The sequence below is a fragment of the Cynocephalus volans genome, chromosome 1 (genome assembly GCF_027409185.1).
Source record: "Cynocephalus volans isolate mCynVol1 chromosome 1, mCynVol1.pri, whole genome shotgun sequence".
Lineage (NCBI taxonomy): Eukaryota > Metazoa > Chordata > Mammalia > Dermoptera > Cynocephalidae > Cynocephalus > Cynocephalus volans.
The window spans coordinates 1,036,466-1,057,818 of NC_084460.1; the positions used below are offsets into that span (position 1 = coordinate 1,036,466).

The window sequence follows — 21,353 nt, forward strand, 5'->3', positions numbered from 1 at the left end:
CATGTGACAGTCAAAAGCCTCCACCCATCTCTAAGGGGGTGGTACAGCTCTAGGGGTTTGTGTAAAGGAGCCACAGGGGCTAAGGGGGGCTGAGCAGGTGGGACAGTGGCCCTCCAAAGCTCAATGAGGTGCCATCGTGAAATATTTGGTTTGAGGAAAGGGCTCTTTAGCTGAAGAAAGCTTGTAACCAGCATTTTAGAAGGTTTTACAGCTGCTTTGTACGTGTGCAAAGTCTACCCTGCTTCCCTGTATAAGATCTCTGTTATGAGGGATTAATAGGCCCTGGAAGGAAGGCCAGAGCACTGTCTTCAGAAACCTGCCTCCTTGGGGGCTGGCCTGTTGTTCAGTTGGTTAGAGCACAGCCTTGTAGCACCAAGGTCAAGTGTTCAGTTCCCTTTACCAGCCAACTGCCAAAAAAAAAAAAAAAAAACAAACCCACAAAAAAGGAAAAAACCCTGCTTCCTCTGACCAGGAGAAGGGCACAGCCCGGGTCTGTGGCACATGGGAGGCTTGTTCCTTCATCCATTCTGTTTGACCACAGCTGAGACCGACCCCAGAGCACAGGGGTGGCTGCTGTGCATCTGTTGCATTTGCTGATCTCCCTGGAGGCTGGGAAGGAGGTCCTGATGTGCCCTCCACTGGGGGACGAGGCGGCATTCCCGTGAGGACTCCTCGGCCAGGGAGACTTTCCCGTCATTCTTTACCTTGTTGAAGGTCTAATGAGTGTGGGTGTATGAGGCTGACCCATCCAGACCACGTGGTGAGGTTCATGGCAAACAGCCCCCCAGTGGGCACTGTGGCAAGCACAGGCTGTGTCTCAGCCCTCTGGCCCCTGGGGTCTCCTGCGCTTCAGGCAGGCTGCTCTCCACGTGCTGGCTCATTCCTTGCTGCCCCTCTGCTCTCCGTTTCCTTCTCTCCCATGCCACCCACAACCCTTTCTGCATATGCAAGTCTCATCTGTACAGTGTTGAAAGGACAGCTCACATGCCTCCCCTCTGTGACATTCTTTCTGGCTCCTCCACCCAGAGTCAGCTCTTCCAGTGGTTTCTTATGTTAGTGAGAACTCTTGGTTGTATTGACAGAAAACCCAACTCAAAGTGGCTTAAACAAAATGGGAAGTTTGCTCGTGTAATCAGGAAGCCCATCAGCAGGTCTGTGGAGACTTGTTCCAGCAGCTCAAGTGATGTTCCCAGGGGCCCCCAACTTCTCCACCTTTCTGCTCAACCTTCTGCAGGGTCCACTTCATCCTGCATTTGCTTAATAACCCCTTGGCTGACCCAGGCCTTCCCTTTATGGAGTGAACTGTTTGCCACTATTCTCCCCAGAGTCTGAAAGAAAGAGAAAGCTGATTTCCCCAGAACCCCTGTCCAGCATCTCCCTGCATCTTATTGATTTTGATTGCATTATAAGCATATTCCAGAACCGGTCCTGGTGGCCAGGGGAATGAATATACTTGTTGGTTCAAGCTAATTGGGCCTATCCCTGGAGTTGATAATTGGATCAATTCCACTAAATCCATGTGGCTGAGATCCAGGAGGGGTGTTTCTCTAAGAGAGAAATCTGGCAACTACCGATGGGTAAAAGGGGAGATGATAAACAAATGACCTTTCATTAGTTGTCCTGTGCCTTTGGACATTAATCACCGCAGTTGTGATGTTGCTGATCTGTCTTGTGTGTTACATATCATTTATCTGGTTTACAGAGAGACTGATGGCTGTGTGATGGTGAGATGGCTACATTACTCTGGTATGCCCTAAACTCTAGCACATTGCTAAGTGCACAGTTGTTGCCCAAGAAATACTTGTTGAATTGAAATATGTTGGGATGATTGAATCATAGGAAAATAGTGGAGCTACTCCTTAGGGGAGAGGTGAGTCACTGCTAAGAGAAGGCAGGGCATGTCTTGGGGGTGGAAGTTAATTACTGATAACATGAAGGTTTTATAGAAGTGTCTCAAAGAGGGGAGAAACATAGCAAAATGAAAGAATCACATCAGTTTTGAATTAGGAGACACATTAGAGATGGGGTACTTTTAGAGGTGATGGCATGAGTTTTTAAATGCCTAGAAATGCTTCTCTCTGAGTGGGGCATTTTTCATGTGGGCCAGAGAAATGAAGGTCAGGCAAGAGATACTGGGCATTCCTGCCCAAAGATTTGATGTCTGTGAATTTAGTGATGCTCATTGCTGACCCACAGAGTGACCCTATGATTAATTGTCCAATCTGGGACATTTTAAAGAATGCTGAAATGCTAAACTAGATGGAATGATGAGGCAAAAGAAATAAACTGGGACTGTCCCAGGCCAACAAAGACCTACGGATCATTTGGGCCTGAGAATCTATCAACCAGCAACTTGGGGACTGTATTAGTCCGTTTTGTGTTGCTATAACAGAAATACCTGAGACTGGGTAATTTATAAAGAAGAGAGGTTTATTAGGCTTAAGATTCTGGGACAGCTACATCTGGCGTGGGCCTCAGGCTGCTTCTATTCATGGCGGAAAGCGGAAGGCAGCCGGTGGGTACAAGCAGATCACATGGCAAGAGGAAGCAAGAGAGAGAGAGAGACAGGAGGTGCCAGGGTCTATTAAACAACGAGCTCTCATGGGAACTAATAGAGCGAGAACTCACTCATTACTCCCCCCTCCCCCAGGCAGAGGATTAATCCATTCATGAGGGATCCACCCCCATGACTCAATCCGTTTCCAACACTGCCACGTTGGGGATCAGATTTCCACATGAATTCTGGGAGGACAACACATCCAAACTCCATCAGGGATCTCTGCCCACCCCTCCCATCTGCCTTCCATTCCTCGGACATGGAAGTGCCCTCAGTGTCCTGGTGGGGGCGAGTGGGAAACACGCACGTTGCGGGGAATTAGGATTTGGTGGCATCTGATTCCACTTGCAGGATGTCAACTGTCCAAAATAGTTTTACTGTGACGAACAGGAAAGAGCAGCATTTTCCTCTGGCTTTTCCTCGTGGTTTGTCTATGATCCTTTCTCCTCTGCTGGGGGCTGGTCCCGTGAGCCCAAAGCCCAGTTGTCAGTCCACACGTCTTGCTCAGTTTTAGGAGAGGCCCTGTCTTTTCTGCCAATGTCTTCAAGGATTATGGATTTTCACTCTCTCTCTTTTTTTGGTAGAAATGTCATCTCTGGCTACTGGATTCTGTCTAGCCTGTTATTTTCAGCATTGCAGACTCCCAAGAGAAACATTCTCCTTTATCCTCAACCTCACTAGCTGTTGTTCAACTACATGCCTGGTGCCACTGCCTCGGTGGGCTCAGCTGTTGTGGGATCCCCACTGAGGTCAAGGGCATGTGTTCTGTAGTCCGAGGGCCAAGGGCATGCTCTGCATGTTGAGTACCAAGGCAGAGATGTGGCAATGGTTGCTCTTGAGATGGCTCTTGAAAAAGTCCTTTATTATATGCTTTATAGTTTACGAAATATAACTTCATTTGATTCTGAGGTACCATGGGATCATTATTCAGTTTTGAATATTTATTACTTAATTTCCTATTAAGTAAGTAATATGCTATTTAATGTAACACATTTTAGTGAAAAGTAATATTTTTTAAAACAAAAACGTTCTGTGATGTGTGGCATTGTTTTACATTTTTACATATCTTTTTCCCCTAGCTTTATTGAGATATAATTGATGTATAATAAACTGCACATATTTAATATCTAAACTGTTGAGCTTTGACATAGGTACATGCCTGTGAAACCATGACCATGATCAAGATAATGAACCACCCCCAAACGTTTCCACATGTCCTTTTGTATAGTCTATCCTTCTCTCCTACAAGTGGTATTATCATTAATAATTACGATCATTTTAACATTGCTGTTCAGTCTCAGCGAGCTTTGGTGGCTCATCAAACATGGCACAGCTGGAAAGTGACAGAACCGGGGCCCACGGCCAGGTCCTCAGGTCCTAGTGTCCATGGCCTTCCCATGGCCTCTCCTCCCTGGTGAAGACTATTCCCCATTTCGTCCAGCTGTGGGATTTTGAAGTAGAAGAAACCCAGAGAGCACTTAACCACATTTCACTGCTGACTCCCACGTGGTGGTCCTCAGGGTGATGTGCTGCCCGTGGGGGCCCCTGCAGCTCCGGGATTAGGTGGGGACTCTCAGCCCATGCATGCAGGAGCGTCTGACTCCTTGGTTTTGCTGGATTCCTCTCACTGCTTCGTCTTCGCCTGGGCTTTGAGCAGTGGTTCCTGGGTGGCTCCTGCCTGGAGTGCAGTGATATGTGACCCAGAGCAGAGACTGTGCTGATAGCTCCAGAGATCACCTCTTCTGGGTGCCTGCCCATTTTGGTGCCTGGATATATGACAAGAGTGGCTGAGTTTTCATTTCTGTAAGATCCTGGCTGGGTTGTCCCCAATCTTTGGCTGGGGACCAGGTAGAGCCTTTTTCTTAAGAAGGGTCATGCTGAGAGCTTTTTCTGGGTCTCTGGGATAGGGCTCAGTGGACCTTTGTCCTGTCCTCTGCCTTTGCTGGTCAGTGGCCATCCTCACCTTGGCCTGCAGAGGATGGGGCTGAAGAGGGGGTTCCCTTGCTCTCCTCCAGGGGCTCCCTGGAGAGCAGGTCTTCTTCTTTCCTCCCCTAGTCATCAAGTTCTTCCTTGTGCTTAATTCCAAACCACTATGTCTCTGGGAGGTCCAGGCAGAGCCTGCCCCCGATCATAGGCTGGAAGTTCCTGAGAGCGACAGGGACATTAGGGCCTTAGTCTCAATGATGACACAGGTAGACTGTGGGGTTCCTCCAATGGAGCAGTTGTGAGGCCCGTCTCTGATGAATCCCTGCTCCCGTTTCAAAAGCCCTCTGTCTCAAGACTACACCCCACACTCTTTCATCCATGACAACGGCTGCCCTGGCCGCAGTCTCAGCACCGCCTCGTGGGCCTCCTCCAGCTGTCTGAGCAGCAACCGTGATGGAAGCAAGGGAGTCTGTCTCCCATCTGTCCGCCTCCATCACCTGCATGCTCACCTCCCCACCCTTCCTCTGGCAGCCCCACTCTCAGGCCATGATGTGCTGCAGCTGACGTTCTCGGCTCACAGCGGGGCCCGGGACCAGAGTACACTCAGGCCTCTGGGGTCGGCGTCAAGGTGGCTTGGCAGGGCTGCAGAGGGAGGCTTGTGGAGTATCAGCTTCCAGAGTTCGGCAGGGGCTGGTTCCCATTCACTCTTGTCTCTCTGGAGGAAGGATGTGCTCTTGCGAAGCCACATGCAATCTTTGGATAACAACAACAGGACATAAACAATAAGGAAAATCTCAGCAGGGACACGTGGCCCCAGTCCCTGCTGAGGTCCTGGAGTAGTGGCTGCAGTGCTGGAGAGAGGCGGCTGGGGGCCAGTCCCCCCACTCCCGGCCACGTTCCTCCATCCCCGTCCACCCGACCTCTTGTGAAGGCAGGGGGCTGCAGGATCGCCCATGGGTGGGTTGGGGGTCCTCGGGGATGTCTGATGTCCTCCCTCACAGGCAGTGTGGGTTGCACCCTGGTGCCAGCAGACCTGGATCCCATTCCTGGCTCTGCTCTTCATTAGCAGTATGTCCATGTCCAAGCCATTTAGCTGCCTGGGCACCAATGCTTCATTTGTTACTGTAGAGAGATGTGTTAGGTGTCCTTGGAAGTCTGTCCAACTCCAGAGTCCTGGGGCTAGATCAGTTTGCTCTTGTGAAATTTCCCATGCCTGTAGCTGGCTGTGCCTTGGGCTGGCAGCAGGGGTGTTGGATGACACCCTGGCAGTTGGATGTGTGGTAAGTAAGGACACCAGAAACCTTACATTTGACATCTCTCTTATTTTCCAGATCCCCACTTCTCCTTAATGCCACAACACCCCTATAAGCCTATAAGGCAGGGAAGTTACAAGGTCCCAGAGCTCTAACACACAGTATTCAAATCTCTTTTTTTTTTCACTTTTTTGGGGGGTGGGGGAGGTGGCCAAATCTTAATCTTTCAAATCTTAATCTTTCTGACTCAAAGCTCTTTTCATTCTCCTACTATGCCTGAAAGAATCTAAATCCAAAAGTATGGTGGAATGGTTGTCAGTTGGGCCCAGAGATCAAGGAAACTTTCTAAAATTTTTTAGCTCGGTACATGTTAACCTCCATCCCGGGTCAGTAAAAAGAGCTTCTGCATTCAGTGATGGTTCTGCTCAGGGGTTTTCAAGTATTTGTTTTTTCCTTTCAGGGCCATAGCTGGTCACACCAGCTAATATTTCACATCAGCTCATGTGTTCTTCTTTTTATGGGAAGGCACCAATATTACATGACATAAAAGGACATGATGACTAGATGTTAGCACCACAAAACTGCATTCCAGCTTTTCTTCTCATTTAAAACAAGTTCATTTGAGGAGAGTGGAGAAGCAGGGTTCATTGCTGGAGGAAATTGACACCCCCACCTTGAAAACAATTTCACATTGGTTAGGATAAGGTTAGGCTGCAATTGGTAGAGCGCTAAAATCACAATGGCTAAACAAGGCAGAATTTTATCTTTCGCATGAAAATCTAGGAGGCAGCCCAGGGCTTCCACAGTCAGACGCAAAGTGTGTCTCTCTGGACTCTTTGCTGTTTCTGACTGGACTTTGACCTTAAGATCTAGGATGCTTGTATCCATGTTTTAGGCAGCAAATTAGGGGAAAGGAAGAAGATGAAGATGGGGGAGCAGAAGGCACTTACTTCCTGATTTTGAAGAAGATTCCAGAAGCTGCTTCACGACACTCTCACCTATACCACACTGGGCAGAAATTACTGTTATGAAAACACCTCGTTGCAAGGGAGATGTAGTCTTGAATCTAGATCTCAATATGCTTGGTTAAAAATGAAGAAACGGAGAAAGGTCGATAGAGAATAGCTAGCAGTCTGCCACCAAGGCCGGGACCTTGACCCCTGCCTCCCAGCCCTTCCCCAGACTTTGGACATCTACAGCCATTTAATGGATTTTGGTGCACACCTGAGCCACCAATTCTAAATAAAGTTAAAAAGGCATTCATCACATTTAAAAAATAAGGACAAAAAATAAGATGCTAAAATTAATGACAGTCATGATTTTGTCTTAGTGAGAGGGTGGTGCTGCTTGCTGTCTTTCACCAAAAACACGGTTCCTGGGGCCGGGATAGCGAGCTGGGCCTGCGGGTCAGCTCCACAGATGGTTCCTTTTCTTACCTGTTATTCTCACTAGATTAGAAAAACTTAAAGTACAGCTAGAATTATAGTTAGGCAAGTGATTCATGACTCTTTCTCATAGTTCTGGATATGCCAACCACAGATAAACATGGAAATTGGGGAGATTTCTTGCCGAAGGCCACTTTCAGTATTTTGTCAGAACTATGTCCTACTTGGAAGCTGGAAGGTTGCTGTTTCATCTCAGGGCTGCCACATGGATTCCTTACCTACCCTGTCATTTGGTTTTGGTCTGAAACTGCATGCTTTGTTTTGTTACAGCTCTTGGATGTGGTTTTTAACTACGACCAGTAATGTGTCGTGTCTGTCTCCAAGGAGAGGAGGAGACCATCAGCTAGAGAAAACACTGCCTGGATTTGAAACTGTTTTTATTGCTTTGTTTTAATTTACTTTGGGTAAATTACTTAAAATTTCCCTACCTTGGCTTCCTCAACTTTAAAATAGAGATAGGATAGTACAAGCCTTACGACGCAGTTGTGAACATTCATAGGCTAAAGCACGCGGCCACCTAAGTCAGTTCTGTCACTGCCAGTGCATCTTCACTGTGGCGATTGTCATCACCCGCAGGTATTTGCAAACTCCAGGCTATCCAAGCCTTATATACTGCAACTCATTCTTCTTAAATCCTTGTTTATTCTTCATTCCTCTCCCTTATAAACCATGAGTTTTCATCCCTGAAGTGGGGTAAGGTTCTGGATTCTTGAATAACTGAATACACTGCGGAGTCACCATTTAAAAATCACAGAAATAGTCTTCACTTGGCATTTTGAGTGCCATAGACTATTTTTAAATTTCATTCATCATTTCAAAAACACAGGTGAGCCCTTCACAGCCAGTGTCCTCCAGTGGGGAAGTGACCTTCTACTTGCCATCTATTTCTCTGCCTGGCAGACTGACAAGGCAGATGGCCAGAGGCTGTGAGTTGATGGCTTTCACTGTTATCTTCACTGCTAAACCGAGATCAGAAGGCATATCGTTGAACAGCAACTGGTCTTTGTGAATGAACCTGGGAACAACTTTCAAAAGGGACACCGCTTTTCTGTGAGCAGTAATGCATCTACTGCACACGAAGTTGGTGACTTCTCAATACTGATGTACATCCTGCTTCACAAAACACACGTCAATTCAGTGCAAACCTCCTGGCTCTTGTGGCACATGTGCTCGGGGCCTGCGGATCAAGGAGCTGCCGAGCGCAACTGTGTGGAGCACACTTGCTGGCCTCCGGTTCCCAAACGCCACTCAGGGCCTTGTCCCAGGGCAAGTGGTGGGTTGTGGGCAGCACACCCCTGTCTCCTGCTGTGGCGTGGGTCGCAGTCCTTTGATGAAGGATTCTGCTATCAGCTGGTGCCATGTTCTCTCTGAATACAATGTTTGTGATTAATTTTGCAGGTAGTTTGAGAAGCTTCTCACCAATAATGAGACTTGCCAGTTTTTCCTACTTGGTTTCTTTCATTCATTCTTTAGTGATGAGATTAATTCAATTAATATCAGAAAGTTCTTTTTTTTTTTTCTGTGTGTGCTTGTTCTGGAAAAAATCAAGGTTTTATTTAAAGATGAGGAGATGCTGTGCTGGCTTCCTGTCATGATTTGACATAACAGACATGGTGACCAAATGGATGGCTGAGCTAAGTAAACCGAATTTTCAAATACTCGTCACCACATTTTCTTTCATTCCTTTTCATTTTTGGGTGGCATGAACACACAACACAGTCTCTTGTCCTGGGACATAGATTCACACTCTATGTTCATATTGGAGCCCTGTTCACGATTTACGTGTTCACGTGTATGATATGCTTTTGAGCTGTGGTGTTTGCGTTATTATTTATAGTGTCACTTTCAGGCTTAGGTGGATCTCTTCTGTGATTTGGGGCTGTGACACAGCACAGTGGTAGAACAAAAATACAAACCCGAACAGTAGACAGTGAAAACGTGAATGGAGACTGTTCTCTGAATGCGAGCAGAGGTGAACCAGCCAACGGTTATTAAGAACGTGATGGGATTTCTGTAAAAATCATAGTTGCTCACATTTCAAATCTGTGAACAAATTTCTTTAACTCTTTTTTCCCTCCAAAGCCACCAAACTCCCAGAGACCACACTTTGGGAACATGATCCTTCAGTTTTTGACAACAACCTTCCTGGAACAGAGCTAATGAATTGGGTATGTGGGAGGGGACTGGATCCTGGTGAAGTTTAAAGAGAACAAAAATCAGAAACTGAAGGAACAACAGGTCTGGGTTTCTAGTTTGGGAGAGTTGGGGAACAAGGAATTTAAGGTATGTCCTTACACGTGTTTTCGTTTCTTCTTTCTTTGTACCTTGCAGAGTAAAAGCCAGGGATCCGTCTTTGTCCGGATACACGCCCCATGGCAGGTGCTGGCCAGAGAGGCAGAATTCTTGAAGATCAAAGTTCCCACCAAGAAAGTATGGCATGTTTCTCTTGGGTTCTGGGCCTTCCGAGGGCGGGGTGAATGTGAATAGTTTGGGAAGAAGACCAGGTGGGATGTGGGTTTTGTGGAACTGAAGTCACATTCGCCTCCCCAGGGATCCTAAGTATGTGGCCTGATGTGGGTGGGACAGGGGAGAGAGCTGGGGTGGGAGAGGGATCTTCCCTTTCGGGGCAGTGTCTGGGTTGTGCTCCAGGAGAAGCCAAGCACTGCCCTGCTGCACCTCTTCATCTCTCTGTTGCACCTCTTTTCTGCCCCTTCTTGGGGTCCCAGCACTGCCAGACATTTCTTTAGAGGGGAAGTAGCAACGAGAGCAGACAGCAAGCATGCTGAGTGGGCCAGCGGTGCACAGGGCAAAGAGCACCACGCTTGCCGGGGTGACTCCTGTTCTGCTGCCAAATACTGCCCCACGGTAGGTTTCACTGATCTCCTCTGTGAGATAGAAGGTTCTTAATCAGGCGAGTCGATTAAAATCATCTGGGGGATGTTCTCAAAGTGATCATACCAACATCCGCCTCTGGGGTTTTGATTCAGTTGGTTGGTGTGGAATGAGGTTCTGACACCGTTACTGTGAACATCCCCAGAAGGTTCTGATGCATATCTGGGTCGAGATCCACACAACTTAGATGAAGTCTGAGTTAGTTTTCAGCCAGAATAGTCTATATGTAATTTTTAAAAATCTACCTAGGAAATTCCTAGGTGACAGGTCTCCTTGTCTAACAAAATCCAGCAAATAGCTCCAAAGAGAAAGGAAGCATGCGTTCACAAATTCCCCATTCTTTTCCTTTAGGGGAAAGACTTTGTCCATCTGAGATGTCTCTTAGAGAGGGTCTTGGGTAGATGGTATTCTAGTTTGACCACAGGTGATCCATGGGCAATCTCTCTTTCTTTTTCTGTCTTTGTCTTTCCATCTCTCTCTTTCTATCTCTCACACACACACCCCCACACACACCCACAGTGTAGTTTCCCAGGTGGTGAGCCACCTTTGCACAGAACATCTTGATCGCTGTGACTACCATTACCATGATTTCCCCGCTCCCCATCATTAACAAAGCTCCTTATTTGCTGCCTTCTGTGCGGCCACTGTCTCACCTGCCTTCTCCATCACTGCCTTCGCCAGCATGGTATAGTCAGCAGCACCATTCTGGTTTACACCGTTGGCTGTGCTGGTACCACTTTCACGACCGACAGAGCTACTGTTTCCATTAAACATTACGCATCAAATACCAGTATGTGGCTGATGCCATGATGAATACCTTACTCAAGAAGAAAAAAGTCTATGGTTTCTGTTCTTATGGATTTATTAAAATGGACAATATATCCACGGCAGGTGGACAAATGCATATTAAACAATGAACTGTGTTAAACACAGATGTGAATATTAGCTACAAATATTTTGCCAATAAGAGATACATTTTTGAGGTCACATGCCTGGGGTGTCCTGGTTTCACAAGGCCCACACCGTGATCTTCTGCCCTTCAGCTGCACTGCTATGTTCTTTGTCTCCTGGTTTTAGCTTTCTAACTCTTCATACCAGCGCCCTCAAATGCAGGCACCGTCTTTGCTCTGGACCCTGCTTCTCCTCAGCTGATGCTCTCCCAGTCTCCTGGCAACACGACCAAGTCCATCCTTGGTTGGAGGCTTCTGTTTCCCTCTGGCGGGGTCCTAACTTGGCCAACCATCTCACGTCTCTTTCTTCTGATTTCCTTCTAACTCCAATATATTCTTCTCCTTTCTCTTTGGTTTACCTAAATATCACTCTCTTAACCTCATTCTATTTGTATCTTGTGTCCTATGTGTTAATCTCTGCCGGCGGATCCTTGGACAGAAGGTGAGCAACCCTCCTTCCCAGGCTGCTGTCTCGCTCCCCCAGGACGATCCTTTTAGCAAGAAACCTAGAGGCCTAGGAGAAGCGTGTGTCCTCCTCTACGCCGCTGCCGCCTGCTTTTCTTCTTTGCTCTCCGTCCCACCCTCGTTCCCTCCAGGCTTTTCTTTCCCTTCTCTTTCCCACCACCTCCCTCTCTGGACGCCCCTCCCACTCTCCCTCTCTGTTCTTTGCACACCTGCCAGTCCTCCACACCTCTTGTCTCCTTGCCACCTTCTCCTGCTCCTTGTCCCAAGACTTAGTCCCCATGGAGTGCTTGCCTCTGGTTCCTGTGGTTTCTGCTTTGTCCTTTCACAGGCTAACACCCTTAGAGCATAGTTTTGCATAAATGACATATGGGTTGAGCATCCCTTATCCAGAATGCTTGGGACCAGAAGTGTTTCAGATTTCACATTTTTGGGGATTTGGGAATATTTGCATTATTCTTAGTGCACCAGTGAGCATGTCCGTCGAGTGTTATGTCAGTGCTCAAAAGGTTTTGGATTTTGAAGCATTTCAAACTTCAGACTTTCCGATTTGGGATATTCAACCTGTATCTGACCTCAGAGTTTCAGTGCCCCTGTACATTAGCCATCTGAAACTTACCATCTGTAGTTTAGGGAGTACCTGCACTTGAACCTGTAGATGGGATGTTTAGGGTGAAGACATAGCTAAAGTGGCCGTCTCTGGGTTCCCCCTCCCTTTTCACTTTGGCAGCACAGGGTGGCGGGTGCTACTCAGAAGAACAGAGTTCTAGCTTTGGCTCTGTGCTTACTTGCTGTGTGACTTGGGGATGTCACCCATCTTTCAGAGCCTCAGCTTCCTCATCTGTGATATGGGCATAATAATACGTGGCCTATTTTCCTTCCAAGGTTGTTGTAAGAATACAAGAGTTTGTTATTGTGTCTGTCTCCCCAAACATTTTATGTGTATTTTCAATTCATCGTCCCCCAACAGCTTCCTTCCTGACCAAATAGGCCTCCAGCCCTGATGGAGCTCCCACTGTAAGCAAGGCTCAGGAGAGACGCCAAGGCTTAGGAGAGGCGAGGAGGCCTCAGAAACTACCCAGGCCCTCAGGGAGCAGACAGCCAAAGGTGACAGCAGAGTGCACATCCCCAGGCACCAAAGCAGGGATTCAATTCTGTGTCAAACTCATTCACACAGCACAGATCCTGCATGTCAATGTGGGGTTAGGGAGTCGGCGCAGAGGCGGAGCCATGTGATTGTTCCTGCAAGGCTGCGGATATAACAGAGAGAACTTTTCCGCAAAGTTTCTGGGTCCCAGCCTTGACACAGGTGGACTGTTCTGGCATCCTTTTTTGAGTTCAGCCACATGGCCCTGGATCCTCTTTGTATTCACAGAATGAAGTGGCTTGGAGTTGACCTCATAGTGTGTATTATGAGCAGGCGAGCTGGGTAGGATGCACATGTTTGTAAAAATTAATCTGAGGCTGTGATCCCAGGGGTGGGGGTGTGGATTAACCCAGTTCCTGAGGTCAGAGAGGAGCGTGGAGAGGGGCATCCATGGAGGGCTTGCCTTGGGTCTAGTGGCGTTTCTGTCCTTTGTTGGGTTTGGGAAGTGACTAAAATGAGAAAAAACCACATTTGTAAAGAGCCCCATCCTGGCAGCAGGGGAACGTGGAAGAATAGTGAGGCATGGCGTGGGATCACTTAAGCATCCTCCAGGCCGGCAGAGCCTTGGACCATCTCTCAGCAGGGTCCGGAGAGACTAGGAAGATGGAGAGGAAATCATGAAATCGAGATCTCAAACCTGGACAAATCCATCGTAATACGTCCAGGGACTCTGCGTCCTGAGCACAGATATTAACAGGGAGGGGGAATATTGGAAGGAAGCATTTGTTTTCCAAAAACAACAACTGAAGAGCCAGCATTTTGTGAGGGACACTCAAACATCCACCCACAGGAGGGGCGGGAAGTTTGGCCTTTGGCCCCGAGCAGCCTGAGAAGGTTTGAAATGGGCGTTTGGGGGCTGGTGCTTTCTTGCTTCTGCTTGTTGCCAAGGTGGCCTCTCTAAATTGTGGTCAACATCTCTGTTTATTTCTTATTCACTTATATGTATATATGGAAATCACCCCCGTTTTCTTCACCCCTTATATTCATTTATTCCCCAAGCTTCTAGCAGAGACAAGGCTGGGAATGGATGAGGTTGGCATCTGAGGCTATTCTTGTGCATGGAATCATATTAATGCAGCAGAGTCCACTAACTTTGGAAGAAGGGACATGCCTGGGATGGCTGAAAATCACTCTTGTCCAATCTGTGAGAGCATTCGCAGCTATTCCTAACAGAGTGGCTGGTGTTGTGGGTCTGTTTGCTGTCCCTCGGAGCCTGGAAGGACTCTAGCTTATGAGTCCTTTGCGTGCAAGTAGATGCTGTTAACTTGCAGCAGGTCATACCTTTTCAGCAGAGTGCTACACATCTCCTAGACATGAGATGCTGTCGTCAGGAGCGGGATGATGTGTGTGGCATGCCTGGCACGAGCACGGGCACCACGTGAGAGCTGCTGCTGTTGCTGCTGTTGGTGTTGCGCTCATTGCCATGTGTGCAGGTCAGCACAGCTGGCACCAGGTCAGGCTGTCCCTTCTTGCTGTCATCTCCCCTTTCTGTCCCTTTGCAGTCAGCATCTGCAGCATTGGGGAAAACAGGCCCAGTCCCTTAACTCTGCCAAGGCAGCCAGAAGGCTAGACATGGAATCTGAGAAAGGCAGGAACAGATGGCCTGTGGACTATGTGCTGGGGAATTTCTGTTTCCTAGAGCATGGGTCCTTGGGGCGTCTGTAAACATGACGGCTCCATGTGCGGGGTCTGCCGTGCAGTCTCTGAAAGCCAGCAAGAAGACTGCTCAGGCCCTGCCGTGCAGGAGGGGGCACTTGATGGTGCCCATTTCAAGGGAGAGACAGCCGGTGTGACAAGCAGAGACCTTGAGTTCTACTATTGCCTCTGAGCTTATGCAGATGCAGTTATTTGATTCATATCTTAGTCTGTTTCCCAAAATGGAACTTGGGGAGGATTACAACCCCCAAAATAAATACGAATGGATCATTTTAAAAAAGGACAAATAAGAAAGAATCATGTAATTGGGGATAAGCAGGGAAGTGCAGGAGAAATGATTATGGTAGAAATTGAAAATGAGGGTGATTGATGCAAGTGAGACAAAATTTCATTCTGAGCTTCTTGGTAGCCAAGGCAGAAAGGACTAGGGCTCATGTCATCTGTAGAAATAGCATCTGTTGTGTCAGAGGAGGCACACTTTTTCCTGTTGCTAAAGCATAACTGTTTTGTGAAACACAAGAACAATATAAGGAACTACGTTTTCAGTAATGAGTTTATACGAAGTGCAGGAATATTGTTTGTATGGCCATTTTTAAAACTGATTCTGGATAAAACTGATAATGTAACGTGAAACTGTAGTTCAGGGAGGGCTGTACTTTAAAGGAATGGATACAAATTTCTGATGAGCTAACTTGATCCAAAGGTAAAGGTTACAGCAGAAATGCCATTAATGCTTTAATTCTCTCCCATGGAAATCATGTTTTGAAATATTTGTATCCACTAAGCTGCATTTATTAAAGAATAATATAGGTTCTCTTTTTAATTAACGAAACACATATATAAGTGCCATCAAGAATTTTCTGATGAGTGTGAGAAAACTGGTGTTTCCACACTGAACTGATATGATTCTAGTTAAAAAGCAAAGAAGCTCGACATTTTAGTTAGCTTGAGTGACCAATTAGGAGGAAAATATTAATTCCATTAGCTTTGTAAATTATTGCAAACTGTTCTCAGACACCTGTTACTGCCTCTTTAGAGATTCTGATTTGGTAGCTACGGCTTTTGCAAAAACGCCACAGGAGGGCCCTTCCCCTGCCTCGAGGTACGCAGTCTTCCTCAGGGGCTCTGCTTGTCTAGGACCACAGAACCTCTTGCTTCTCAGTTATCTAGATTTGAGGCTTGTATTAGGGTTCTCCAGAGAAACAGAACCAACAGGACACACACACACACACACACACACGCACGCGCGCACACACACACACACACACACACACGGAGAGAGACAGAGAGAGAGACTATAAGTAACTGGCTTATGCAATTATAAAGGCTGAGAAGTCCCAAGATCTGCAGCTGGTGAGCTGGAGACTCAGGAGTGTCAATTGTGTAGTTCCAGTCCAAGTCCACAGTCCTGAGAAACAGGAATGCATATAAGTTTCAGCTGGAAAGCTGGCAGCCCCAAGACCCAAGATGAACTGACGTCTCAGTTCCAGTCTAAAGGCAGGAAAAGACTGGTGCTCAGCTCAGGCAGTCCAGGAGGAAGTGTTCCCCCTCACTCTTGGATTGCCGGCCTTTCTGTTCTAGTCAGTCCTTCACTGGTTGAATGAAGGTGACCACATTAGAGAGAGCAATCTGCTTTTCTCAGTCTACCAATTTATATGTTAATCTCATTCTAAAACACCCTCACAGATACATCCAGAATAATGCTTGACCAACTATCTGGGCACTCAGTAGCCCGGTCAAGTTGACACATAAAATGAACCATCACAAGGTATGTACTTTTAGAGTCAATTATCCTCTTTATAATGGAATGAAGAGTGGCAATCAAAAAGGTATTTCTAAGTGTGAACCTTGAAACCTGTGAATATGATCTTATTAGGAAAAAGGGTCTTTGCAGATTAATTAGTTAAGGATCTCAAGAAGAGATCATTCTTGGTTTGGAACGGGCCCTAAATCCAATGACAGATGTTTTTGTAAGGGAAGGGCAGAAAGAGTTTGAGACACAGAGACATGCAGGGTAGAAGCCTACGCGAAGAAGGAGGCAGAGACTGGAGTGATGCAGCACCAAGCTAAAGAATGCCAGAGGCCACCAGAAGCTGGGAGAGGCAAGGGAGAACCTTCCCTTAGAGACTTCAGAGGGAGTGAAACCCCATGATACCTCGATTTCAGACTTGTGGCCTTCACAACTATGAGAGAACAGATTTCTGTTGTTTCAAGCCACCCAGTTTGCAGTAATTTCTTATGGCAGCCCTAGGAAACTAATACACTCTTCCTCTGGGCAGGAAGCAGTAAGCAGACAATTCACGACCTGGGTCTCTGGTGGGCTTGCTGCATCCCAAGAATCCACTTTGCAGCTTCTAAGATGGCTTGGAATAGTCCTGTTCACCTGTTGCCCTGGGGCTTGGGGTTGTATAGGGGAGTCTGTGAGTGGATCTTCCCGCATGACCTTGGCGTGTCTGTGACGCCTCCTTCACATTCCATTCCTGTTTGGATGAGTTAGGAGGGTTTGGGAGAGGCCCACCTTGGCGCAGTTGAGGGAAGGAGACCCAGTATAGTTAATGTTAAGAAGAGCTGTTTTTCAATTCCACAATTATTTTCCCATTTAGACTTCTATTTCCTGAGACAATCATTTGTTTGATTAAGTAAAAGCTTCTACCTTGATAAGAGGTATATGCAAATAAGGATGTCAACATGTTTTAAATCTTGTTCATATTTCATAATTCTTACACTTGACTTCGAGGAGAAAGGTCCATAAAATTGCTCTGATCAATGACAAAACAAAATATCTTGAGTTTCTCGGGAGTTTTTCAAGATGGCGGTGGCTGCGGCGGTTGGCGCAGAGTAGCTGAGATGGAAAAGGCGGCCACTGGGCCTCAGGCAGCCGGGAAACTTGTGGACCTTCCTCTTGCCATCTCTTAAGGGAGGACCGCAGCTGCTGGCCGGTCGTGGGGGGTGACCACCACTTTGCCCCCGGCAGGAGAGGCTGCCTCATTTATAGGCAACAGCTTTGAAGTGTGGAGCAGGAAAAGAACTGTTTCTTAGCTGCAAAAGCGAGTCTCGAAACAGGGAACACGGCGCCAGGGCTGCTGTGGATGCAGACAGGATCGCGGAGGCCGGGTCCGCGCTGAAGGAGGCCAGCTGCCCTATTCAGGATTCGAGGTTTCAGGCCGGCATTAAAGAAGATTCCTGGGAGCGCCCGAGCCACGCCGCGACTGAACAGCCTGAAGCGGCAGCGGCCGAGAACAGGGAAGGTGGCAAACCAGAGGCAGAGAATGAGCGCCTGACCTGTCACAACCCTGTGAGTGACCCCTGGCCCAGTTCTGTTCGGGGGGGATTACACCCACCCAGCTCCCGCCTGCATCACCAGGCCACTCACCGCCCCAGGGCTGCCTCCATTTTCCCAGGTGCGGGCAGCTCCGCCCGGCTCGGCCGTCACTGAGCCTTCCCACTTGCTTGGCCCGGCGCGGGGCTTTCCGGAGCCTGCGGGCCGGCCTCCCCTCCCACTCCCTCCACGGTTCTCTGGCGGGTTGGTGGCGTGGGGCGTCCCCGGCCAGTGTTGGGAGGGCAAGGAAGTATGGGTGGGCCGACTGTCACTCCACCACACCCTGGACTCTGGCCCCCAGTAAACTTCCTGTTACTGGGAGGCAGTTACCATCTCTGCGGCCACCAGTTCAGGAAAAAGCCTAACCAATTTCTGGTTGGGAATAGTGTGGTAGGAGAGTTCCCAGGTCCGCTTGAACCTGCCGAAGAGCTGGCTGCAGGCGGGTGCTAGACTCGGTTTATACCGGGGGGATACAAAGGTGAACAAGTCCCGAGAAAGATCTACATAGTGCTACAAAGGCACCCAGAGCGACCGGTTGTCTGTGCCTAGCAGAAACCTGGTAGACTTCCTGGGCGAGGCGGTGCCAAGCAGGGTCTTGAAGGCCCAGCTAATAGATGAGGGTTGCAGAAGACACGCCCCAGCCCAGCACAGTGCGCACAGAGTGGGGAGACGTGCGGCCAGGGAGGCGGAGACTCGACAGAAACCACACACCCGGTGGGGTCGCCACTGCACGATCTAACAGCCTGGGCCAGAGCACACGGAACAGGGAGAAGTCCTGCACAGGAAGTGAAAGCTCAACAGCAATCACACACCCTGTGGTACGTGATCCACCAGCCCAGCAGAGTCCAAGCTGACCAGAAAGGTGGTTCCCCGGAGAAGCCCAAGACCTGAGGCAACCACACACACAAGGTACTAGAGGCCAACTGAGCAGCCACGGAGGTAGCCATACGAAATTGGCAACCACAGCAACATCCTAGTTAGTTATTAGTCTCAAACCAGTGGACTTTTAAACCCCCTGCCACAATGAATAAACATCAAAAAAAAGATACCAGAAATACAAAAAATCAAGAAAGTACACCACCAAAAGTTAATAAATCTTAAACTCTAGATCCTATAGGACAAGAAGCCCTTGAAATGACTGACAAGGAATTTTGAGTGATAATTCTAAGGAAACTGAATGAGATACAAGAAAACACAGCTAGACATCATGATGAAATGAGGAAAAGTATACAGGATCTGAAAGAGGAAATGTACAAAGAAATCAATGTCCTGAAAAAATATGTAGCAGAACTTGCTGAACTGAAGAAGTTATTCAGCGAAATAAAAAACACAACGGAGAGTTTAACCAGCAGGCTTGTCAAAGCTGAAGAGAGAACCTCTGAACTTGAAGATAGGCTGTTTGAAATAACACAAGCAGACAAAAAGAAAGAAAAAAGAATCAAGGACATTGAAGAAAATCTGAGAGAGATATCAGACAACCTTAAGCGCTCAAATATCCGAGTCATGGGTATTCCAGAAGGGGAGGAAAATGGAGATTCCATTGAAAACATATTCAAAAAAATAGTGGCAGAAAACTTCCCAGGTATAGGAAAAGTCACAGATCTTCAGATCCAGGAAGCTCAACGATCTCCAAACGTATTCAACCCAAAAAGTCCTTCTCCAAGACATGTCATAGTCAAATTGGCAAAACTCAGAGATAAAGAGAGAATCTTAAAAGCTGCAAGAGAGAAGCGTCAAATCACCTATAAGGGAGCCCCAGTCAGGCTAACATCAGACTTTTCATCACAAACCCTAAAAGCTAGAAAGGAATGGGATGATATTTTCAAAATACTAAAAGACAAAGACTGCCAGCCAAGAATACTCTACCCTGCAAGGCTATCCTTCCGAAATGAAGGGCAAATAGTATATTTCTCAGACAAACAAAAACTGCGGGAGTTCACTACCACACGACCACCCTTACAAGAAATCCTCAAGGGAGTACTGGGTTTGGTTCCTGAAAAATAACTACCACTGCCATAAAAACCCAAGAAAAATCAATACCCACTAGTATAATAAAAATGGCATTCATGAAGAGAAAACAAGCAAACAAAAATGCTATCTACAACCTAAGGAACCAACAAACACAGAAACCAAACAGTAAACCAGAAAGCAAGGAACAAAAGACACCTAAGACAACCAAACAACCAATAAAATGCTAGGAATAAATCAACACCTTTCAATAACAACTCTTAATGTAAAAGGCTTAAATTCCCCAGTCAAAAGACACAGACTGGCTGACTGGATCAAAAAGGAGGACCCAAGTATATGCTGCCTACAAGAGACCCACCTCACCCATAAAGATTCACACAGACTAAGAGTGAAAGGATGGAAAAAGATTTACCATGCAAACAGAAAAGAAAAACGAGCTGGAGTAGCTATTCTTATATCTGACAAAATAGACTTTAAACTAAAAACCATAAAAAGAGACAATGAGGGACACTACTTAATGATAAAAGGACTGATCCATCAAGAAGACTTATAACAATCATAAATATGTACGCACCCAATGTTGGAGCAGCCAGATTTATAAAACAAACTCTATTAGACCTAAAGAAGGAAATAGACACTAATACCATAATAGCAAGGGACCTGAACACCCCACTGTCAATATTAGACAGATCATCTAGGCAAAGAATCAGTAGAGAAACACAAGATCTGAACAAGACTCTAGACCAATTGGAATTGGCAGATATCTACAGAACATTCCACCCAACAACCTCAGAATATTCATTCTTCTCATCAGCACATGGATCATTCTCCAGGATAGATCACATATTAGGTCACCAATCAAGTCTCAATAAATTCAAAAAAATTGGAATTATCCCATGTATCTTCTCAGACCACAATGGATTAAAACTAGAAATTAATAACAAACGAAACTCTGGAAACTATACAAACACATGGAAATTAAACAGCATTCTACTTAATGACATATGGGTCCAAGAAGAAATCAAGCAGGAAATCAAAAAATTTATTGAAACTAATGAAAGTAATGATACATCATACCAAAACCTGTTGGATACTGCAAAAGCATTATTGAGGGGGAAATTTATTGCATTAAATGCTCACTTCAGAAGAATGGAAAGATGGCAAGTGAACAACCTAACACTTCACCTTAAAGAACTAGAAAAACAAGAACAATCCAAACCTAAAGTTAGCAGATGGAAAGAAATCATTAAGATCAGAGCAGAACTGAATGAAATTGAAAACCAAAAAACAATTCAAAAGATCAACGAATCAAAAAGTTGGTTTTTTGAAAAGATAAATAAAATTGACAAACCATTAGCATGGCTAACAAAAAAAAGAAGAGAGAAGACTCAAATAACAAAAATTAGAAATGAAAAAGGCGATATTACAACTGATTCATCTGAAATACAAGGAATCATTCGAGACTACTATAAACAACTATACGCCAACAAATTTGAAAATCTGGAGGAAATGGATAAATTTCTGGACACACACAAGCTCCCAAAACTGAACCATGAAGATGTAGAAAATTTGAACAGACCAATAACAATAAAGGAGATTGAAGCTGTTATCAGAAGGCTCCCAACAAAGAAAAGCCCAGGACCAGATGGATTCACAGCAGAATTTTACCAAACATTCAAAGAGGAATTGACACCGATTCTTTACAAACTATTCCAAAAGATTGAAACGGATGCAAATCTCCCAAACTCATTCTATGAAGCAAACATCATCCTGATACC

The 21,353-nt window shown here is 46.5% G+C and overlaps 1 protein-coding gene across 1 annotated transcript in view; it reads left to right on the forward strand.

Moving 5' to 3' along the window:
• Positions 1–21,353, forward strand: part of ANO2 (anoctamin 2) — a 317,511-nt gene that overhangs the window by 46,477 nt on the left and 249,681 nt on the right. The window contains exon 3 of the mRNA XM_063099698.1: positions 9,513–9,611. Within this exon, the coding sequence (XP_062955768.1) occupies positions 9,513–9,611 (99 nt within the window). The remainder of the gene's footprint in view (positions 1–9,512; positions 9,612–21,353) is intronic.